At 47.3% G+C, this 9,411-nt stretch overlaps 1 protein-coding gene across 1 annotated transcript; it reads right to left on the reverse strand.

Moving 5' to 3' along the window:
- Positions 1–728: 728 nt before the first annotated feature.
- On the reverse strand, positions 729–9,375 carry ppcdc (phosphopantothenoylcysteine decarboxylase). The gene is made up of 5 exons (XM_020928829.2): positions 9,144–9,375; positions 8,039–8,134; positions 7,413–7,541; positions 7,180–7,348; positions 729–1,511 (listed from the first exon to the last, which is right to left on the reverse strand). Exons 1-5 carry the CDS (start codon positions 9,345–9,347, stop codon positions 1,318–1,320), a joined length of 792 nt encoding a protein of 263 aa, XP_020784488.2. The 5' UTR covers positions 9,348–9,375; the 3' UTR covers positions 729–1,317.
- Positions 9,376–9,411: the final 36 nt, after the last annotated feature.

The following is a 9,411-nucleotide window of genomic DNA, read 5'->3' on the forward strand; positions in this document are numbered from 1 at the left end:
GATGAACCCACAGACGAACCCACAGACGAACCCACAGACGAACCCACAGACGAACCCACAGACCCACAGACGAACCCACAGACGAACCCACAGACACAGAACCCACAGAACCCACAGACGAACCCATAGACGAACCACAGAACCCACAGACGAACCCACAGACAAACCCACAGACGAACCCACAGACAAACCCACAGACAAACCCACAGACGAACCCACAGACAAACCCACAGACGAACCACAGAGAACCCACAGAACCCACAGACGAACCCACAGACGAACCCACAGACAAACCCACAGAACCCACAGACAAACCCACAGACGAACCCACAGACGAACCCACAGACAAACCCACAGACGAACCCACAGACAAACCCACAGACGAACCCACAGACAAACCCACAGACAAACCCACAGACGAACCCACAGATGAACCCACAGACAAACCCACAGACGAACCCACAGACGAACCCACAGAACCCACAGAACCCACAGACAAACCCACAGACGAACCCACAGACAAACCCACAGACGAACCACACGAACCCACAGATGAACCCACAGACAAACCCACAGACGACCCACAACAAACCACAGACAAACCCACAGACGAACCCACAGACACAGAACCCACAGACGAACCCACAGACGAACCCACAGACGAACCCACAGACAGACAAACCCACAGAGACATAGATGAACCCACAGAACCACAGACAAACCCACAGACGAACCCACAGACAACCCACAGACGAACCCACAGACAAACCCACAGACGAACCCACAGACGAACCCACAGACAAACCCACAGACGAACCCACAGAAGAACCCATTGACAAAACCGACAAGAATCAGAACAATGTGGCAGAAATTGACGTGAGGAATTTTACTTGAACGACTCAGAAAAGTCAGAAGAGACTTAACAAGTTTTCTGAGTGTCTGTTTGAGGAAAACTTTGACCTTTTAAAAACATTTTCATGCTTTTCCTACTCACTATTCGTGTTTTTCTTACAGACTTTCGAGCTTCTTGAGCCTCTGTTGGCGCCAAAGTCTTTCCAAATGGACAGAGCGAAGCCGCGATGGCGACAAAGCGCCGAGTGTTAAAATAAAGCTCTGACTAAAGCCTCACACAGACTTAACCATCAATAACCACTCGATAAACATGTTTAAAGTCATACTGTGTAAAACAAAGACATTGATAAGAGCAAAGACAAAGAGCAAATATTGAACGGCCCAGTGAAGAGTGAGATGTTTCTCCTCGAGTCTGTTTGTTTTCAGCCGGTTTGGCCTCAGCTCTTTCACTGTACGACAATTATTCTAACCATCCTGATCCTGTTTTACTGTTGACTCTGGGTGTGTGCGATGTCCCGTGTGTGTCGAGTGTGTCGTGTGTGTCATGTGTGTCATGTGTGCGTCGGAGTCATGTGTTCTGGGGTGGTCAGGTTCTTGGAGGTGGAGGTACTGTTTGATCACAGAGACGATCGTCGACACCTCTGCCATGGCACCTTTACCTGCGACAGAAGAAAACAGGCTCAGAGTCACATAACGTCACACGCCAACGTCACACGCCAACGTCACACGCCAACGTCACACGCCAACGTCACACGCCAACGTCACACGCCAACGTCACACGCCAACGTCTTACGCCATAACCCTAACCTTGGGTTGGGCGATATGAAACAAAAAATATTTCTTGATATATTTTGTTATATCTCGATATCTGTACAGGAAAAATAACTAAAATAAAATAATAATAATAAAAATAACTCCCCAAAAACTTCTACAAAAACAAATCTGCCAAATTCCACCAATTCAGCTCCATCTCGTGTTTGCATTAACAGAACCACGAGCTCCTTCAGCAGAGGAACCTCAGCAGGTTCCTGTTTTGAACAGATCCATGTTCTTCACCAGCGTGAGGAGCTCTGAGGTTTAATCCCACAATCCACTGCAGCTCAAATCCAACGATTCCAAACACTTTTCAGTTCTACACTGCAGCAGATTATTCATTAAAATCTTCTGCATAAATAAACTAAACTTTACAACAAATAAACAGAACGACTCAAGATCCACATCAGCTGTTTGACATTATAATTTATTTAATTCAGCTTTGACACATTTGTTTACATCTTACAGAAACTAAACTTAAACCCACATGACTCATTTACATAAACTAATGTCTGTGATAAAAACTGTTCTTTCCTTGTGTCGCTGATGTGGTTCAGTTTCTGTTGGACTAAAGCCCCGTTCACACTAGTGTGTATGTGAGTGGTGTTGGTTGTGTGTACAGTGTTCGTTCACATTAATCTGATGGAGAACATCTCCAGAGACGGAACGATCTGATGCCTCCAGCTCCACAAGTTCATCAAAGAATATGTGTCCATTCACATAAACGTGTGTCTGTGTGCACCACCTGCACACGTATAATGTGTGAAAAGTTTCACATGAACCAACAACACGACAGAAACACAGAACAGACTGAGCATCAGCAGAACACCCTCTGACACAGAGAGAACACCCTCTCTCACAGAGAGAACACCCCTCTGACACAGAGAGAACACCCCTCTGTCACAGAGAGAACACCCCTCTGACACAGAGAGAACACCCCTCTGTCACAGAGAGAACACCCCTCTGACACACAGAGAGAACACCCCTCTGACACACAGAGAGAACACCCCTCTGACACAGAGAGAACACCCCTCTGTCACAGAGAGAACACCCCTCTGACACAGAGAGAACACCCCTCTGTCACAGAGAGAACACCCCTCTGACACAGAGAGAAACCCCTCTGACACAGAGAGAGAACACCCCTCTGACACAGAGAGAACACCCTCTGACACACAGAGAGAACACCCCTCTGACACACAGAGAGAACACCCCTCTGACACAGAGAGAACACCCCTCTGTCACAGAGAACACCCCTCTGACACACCCCTCTGTCACACAGAGAGAACACCCCTCTGACACAGAGAGAACACCCCTCTGTCACAGAGAGAACACCCCTCTGACACAGAGAGAACACCCCTCTGACACAGAGAGAACACCCCTCTGACACACAGAGAGAACACCCTCTGACACACAGAGAGAACACCCTCTGACACAGAGAGAACACCCCTCTGTCACACAGAGAGAAACCCCCTCTGACACACAGAGAGAACACCCCTCTGTCACAGAGAGAACACCCCTCTGACACACAGAGAGAACACCCCTCTGACACAGAGAGAACACCCCTCTGTCACACAGAGAGAACACCCCTCTGACACAGAGAGAAACACCCTCTGTCACAGAGAGAAACACCCCTCTGTCACAGAGAGAACACCCCTCTCACAGAGAGACCCCTCTGACACAGAGAGAACACCCTCTGACACAGAGAGAACACCCCTCTGACACAGAGAGAAACCCCTCTGTCACACAGAGAGAACACCCCTCTGACACACAGAGAGAACACCCCTCTGACACAGAGAGAACACCCCTCTGACACAGAGAGAACACCCCTCTGACACAGAGAGAACACCCCTCTGTCACACAGAGAGAACACCCCTCTGACACAGAGAGAACACCCCTCTGTCACAGAGAGAACACCCCTCTGACACACAGAGAGAACACCCCTCTGTCACAGAGAGAACACCCTCTGACACAGAGAGAACACCTCTGACACAGAGAGAACACCCCTCTGACGCAGAGAGAACACCCTCTGTCACAGAGAGAACACCCCTCTGACACAGAGAGAACACCCCTCTGACACAGAGAGAACACCCCTCTGACACAGAGAGAACACCCCTCTGACACACCCCTCTGACACAGAGAGAACACCCCTCTGACACAGAGAGAACACCCTCACAGAGAGAACACCCCTCTGACACAGAGAGAACACCCCTCTGACACAGAGAGAACACCCTCTGACACAGAGAGACACTGAGAGAACACCCTCTGACACAGAGAGAACCCCTCTGAGAGAACACCCTCTGACACAGAGAGAACACCCTCTGACACAGAGAACACCCCTCTGAGAGAACACCCTCTCACAGAGAGAAACCCTCTGACACAGAGAGAACACCCCTCTGTCACAGAGAGAACACCCCTCTGACACAGAGAGAACACCCCTCTGACACAGAGAGAACACCCTCTGTCACACAGAGAGAACACCCCTCTGACACAGAGAGACCCCTCTGACAGAGAGAACACCCCTCTGACACACAGAGAGAACACCCCTCTGACACAGAGAACACCCTCTGACACAGAGAGAAACCCCTCTGTCACAGAGAGAACACCCTCTGTGACCCTCTCACAGAGAGAACACCCCTCTGACACAGAGAAACCCCTCTGACACAGAGAGAACACCCCTCTGACACAGAGAGAACACCCCTCTGACACACAGAGAGAACACCCCTCTGACACAGAGAGAACACCCCTCTGACACAGAGAGAACACCCTCTGTCACAGAGAACACCCTCTGACACACAGAGAGAACACCCCTCTGTCACACAGAGAGAACACCCTCTGACACAGAGAGACACCCCTCTGTCACAGAGAGAACACCCTCTGTCACACAGAGAGAACACCCCTCTGTCACAGAGAGAACACCCCTCTGACACAGAGAGAACACCCCTCTGACACAGAGAGAACACCCCTCTGACACAGAGAGAACACCCCTCTGTCACAGAGAGAACACCCCTCTGACACAGAGAGAACACCCCTCTGTCACAGAGAGAACACCCTCTGTCACAGAGAGAACACCCCTCTGACACAGAGAGAACACCCCTCTGACACAGAGAGAACACCCTCTGTCACACAGAGAGAAACCCCTCTGACACAGAGAGAACACCCCTCTGACACAGAGAGAACACCCCTCTGACACAGAGAGAACACCCTCTGAGAGAACACCCCTCTGTCACAGAGAGACCCCTCTCACAGAGAGAACACCCCTCTGACACAGAGAGAACACCCTCTGACACAGAGAGAACACCCCTCTGACACAGAGAGAACACCCCTCTGTCACAGAGAGAACACCCCTCTGACACAGAGAGAACACCCCTCTGACACAGAGAGAACACCCCTCTGTCACAGAGAGAACACCCCTCTGACACAGAGAGAACACCCCTCTGTCACAGAGAGAACACCCCTCTGACACAGAGAGAACACCCCTCTGTCACAGAGAGAACACTCATATTCCACTGAGTCTCTGTGTCCTTTAGTCCAACACAAACTGAACCACATCAGACACAAGAAACAACAGTTTTTATCACACATTAGTTTATGGAAATGAATCATGTGGTTTAAGTTTCATTTCTGTAAAATAAAAACAAATATTCTCAAAGTTTTGTGGATAGGGAAAACCTGCGGACACAGAAACGACGAGTGTGGACGCAGATCGTTTCCGACACAGTGATACGGTGATTTGTTTCAGTGTAAACGTGACCTAAAGGACACGACTCGGTGGAATATGAGTGTTCTCTCTGTGACAGAGGATGTGCTGCTGATGCTGAGTCTGTAAATGGTGGAAAATGTTCTTGGTGCTAGAAGTTTCGGTTCACACTGGTCAGCTTTTGGCGTTCACTAAACATGGAGATACGACCCACACCTGCCCAAAGCCCCGACTTCACATGTGCTCCTCATTTTTACAGGTTCTGTCCAACACTGTTCTCTCTGTTCTAATGTCCTGTCCTAATCACAAACAGAGTTAAAACACTCTGTTCCACCTCGTGATGTCATCATGTGGTGATACAGGAATTGCTCCACTGTGTTTTTAACTCCACACACCTTCACTAAAATCATTTGGATCATTTCAGCCCTGCAGTTTCTTTTACCTTTAGTTCAGAAGAGACTGTTAAAGGAGCTGTTCACTTAAAAACTACCACTACGTGACATCACAAAGTGGAACAGAGCATTTGGAGCTTTGCAGATGTAAACAGACTCATAATAAAGAGTTACTCAAACGTGTGGGAATTAAACAAAACACGACTCCAGCTCTGTTTTTGAGGAAGGAACAACATTGTGACGTGGTTTAAAGTTCACGAGCGTCTGTTTTGTGTGATAAACTGTAGCCGTTTTCAGACTGAAGTGTTAAAATCTTCCTCTGTTTCGTGCTTCTACTTCATTCCTCTTTAGGCCAATACACGACACAAACGCCTTCAGACCTGCTTTCACATCCTCTTTCTGTGTGACTGTGCCTCGTCTGCTGGTTTGTGACCCCTTGTGGTCGAGTGAGAAAGTGTCTTGAACAGAAGTGTCCGACAGAATCCTGCTGACGACGAAATGAAGAGATTAAAACGCCTGTGACCGATTTAAAAACAGAAACTCGCTCGCAGGGACATTAACATCATTTACAACTCCTGCTGCTGCTGCTGCTGTTGCTGCTGCTGTAACTGTGGCTGCTCTTCCTGTATGCAAATAAATCCTGATAAACAAATGAATCCTTAAATGTGGCCAACTGTCTGGAGCTCCACAGCGCAGGGCCCGAACTCTCTGAGCAAAACATTTTCCTACAAGAATTTCCATTACAGTAAAAGTTCTACAGACCAGAGCAGGTGGTTTGACAAGACCAGGTAGAAAAGATAAAACATAAAACAAACTCCTGTGAGCTTTAATGCTAATGCTAATTTAAAGCTAATGTTCTAATGTTTCTCCTCAAAAACAGAGCTGGAGTTGTGTTTGTTTCATCCAAAACTCCAAACGCTCTGCTCCACCTTGTGATGTCATGAAGTGGCAGGACTAGAGACTGTCAGTTCCTGAAATGATCCAAATGATTCTAGTGAAGGTGTGTGGAGTTTAAAAACGCAGTGGAGCACTTCCTGCACTGCCACATGATGACGTCACGAGGTGGAGCAGAGCGTCAGACTGGATGTGATCTGCAGGGTTTGTGAGAATGAAACACAACTCCAGGTCTGTTTGTGATGAGGAAACCAAGTACAAAAATGATTTGAATAATATTTGAATTTATTTGAATTTTCAAAGGTTAACGAAAAACACAAACAAAAATATCATTATGAGATTTAAAATGGAAATGGAGCAAGTTTAGCTCTGTGTCTGAAAAGCCTGTGGGGAAACTTTCGCAGGAGCCTGTGCCCCCAGAGCGGCGCCGCGCCCGCTCTGGGGGTGGTACTGCGCCCGCCCCCGGAGCTGTGCCTGAGCACTGTGAGGTTAGAACGCAGTGTCAGTGAATCCACCACAGACTGAACTCACCTTCGTCTCCACACACCAGCTTCTTGGAGATGCAGGGGATTTCTCTGTAACCAAAGGCCCTGAGCCTGGACACGTGTTCTGCGGTGACGGGGTGCGACCACATGGCGGTGTTCATGGCGGGGCAGAAGAGCAGCGGGCGGCTGGTGTCCCAGGCTCTCACCACACACGTCTGTGCACACGAAAGGTTAAAGTTCAGTTTAAACTCACATGAATGTGTCTGTGAAGCGTCGTACCAGGAGATTGTCACAAATTCCATTGGAGATTTTAGCGAGCGTGTTGGCGTCCAAAGGAGCGATGACAAAAAGCTGTGCCCAACGCCTCAGCTCGATGTGCAGCACAGGGTCCGAGCGGCGAGTCCACATCTACAGCACCAAAGAGAGAAAACACAGGGTCAGAGGTCAGAGGGTCCAGATCTACAACAGAGATCTCACGACACCGTTTATGTGACACGTTTAACCTCTGCCCCCTGCTGTGCCACAGAACTGCCCAAAGTATGAATTTTATTTCTACCTGCCTGAATAAAAAGATGCACTATGTAATATTTCTAGTGGAGGGTTCACCTCCTGCTGGTCTCCATGGAAACGCAGCTGCTTTGTCTGAAATGTTCCATATTTAACATTAAACTGCTCCATCTCCATAGAAACAAACAGGTGATGCCACCAACCCAAGTTTATTGTCAGATCTGTGGAGCGGCGCTCACAGTAATAATGCTAAAGTTTTTCAAGGGTTTTTGGGCAATAAAAACACTCAGGAGCAGACAGGACGACAGACCCTCCACCAGAAAAGTGACACAGTGTGTCTTTAATCAGTAAATGACATTTTCAGGGACATTTGTTGTGAATCATGAGTTTGATTTTACCTCCCATTCGTCTGAGTCACTGTAGATTCTCACTGGGACATCGGCGGCGCTGTAGAAGTGTTTGGCGTGTTCTGTGGTGACGACTCTGACGTCCACCTACAGAAACAAACCCAAACGCTCCACATGAGTCACGTTATTACAGCAGCTCATTAAACACAAAGAACAGAAGGATGTGGGGTCCAAGTCCAAGAAGATCTGACCACAGATCCAGGTTTGGTGAATGAACTCATCACTTTTGGATCAGGAGCAGGTTTGTTTTGATTCAGGAAAACACTGAAATGTGCATCTTTTTAAATATAAAATTAAAGTAACAACAATTTAACATTTAACTTAGAATTTAGAACAGTGCAGACCACAGCAACGCCCAGTGGATTCACCCATAGACTTTATAAAATAATATTCAGTTTATAACAGGACCAGTCAAATATTTGGACACAGCTTCTCGTTCTGTTTTCCTTCTTCATGTTTACGACTTCTACATTTGATATAAACACAGAAAACATCAAATATATGAAACAGATATTTAGTTTTCACGTCACAGCCTCAGGGTGAAGACACAAGTGCAAAGGTCAAAGCAAAGCGTGGATATTTTTACATTTTTAAATCTATAACCCATCCATCCATCCATCTTCTTCCACTTATCCGGGGCCGGGTCGTGGGGGCAGCAGCCTAAGCAGGGACTCCCAGACTTCCTTCACTCCAGACACAAATCTATAACCAATTATGTGTTTTTTGGAGTTTGATTATTGATGTATTGTACTGATGATCGTATCGTCTGATTTAATGATCCAGGACGTATCCACGAGGATAAGAACTTTGTACAGAACAAAGACTTTTAGTTTCACAGTAAAGTATGTTTTAGTATTTACTGATCCTCAGCCCAAAGTCACTCAGAATTTTGATGCTTCAGTGAGAATCTACAGTGAAAATAATCATGGAAATAAAGATGGAACAAAGTTGAAAAGTGTCCAAACATTTACTGTAGTCTGTAGTACAACTGCACACACCAAACTGTGGTACTGCACAGATCTACAGACCTCTGCTCTACACACGGGACAGGACACAGACAGGACCTGAGGAACATCTGAGGTCACTTCAGATTTACCCCTGAAAGCTGCAGAAGTTCAGACACCAAAACAGGAAGTTTCAAAGCCGCCACGCTCCCTGTCACTCCCACGAGGACACGGAACACGCCAGGAGTCTGATCTAAACTCTGATGCTCTAAACTCTTCTGTTCTAAACTCTTCTGTTCTAAACTCTTTCGCTCTAAACTGTTTGTTGAAGCAGAGTCGCTCTCGTGAGTCTGCATGCTCTCGTGTCTCAGAGTCTCTCTGTTCACTTCCATCCAGCACTTCCGTAAACAACGAAATCAG

This window comes from Boleophthalmus pectinirostris, unplaced genomic scaffold (genome assembly GCF_026225935.1).
Source record: "Boleophthalmus pectinirostris isolate CB_2022bp ecotype Guang Dong unplaced genomic scaffold, ASM2622593v1 HiC_scaffold_2, whole genome shotgun sequence".
Lineage (NCBI taxonomy): Eukaryota > Metazoa > Chordata > Actinopteri > Gobiiformes > Gobiidae > Boleophthalmus > Boleophthalmus pectinirostris.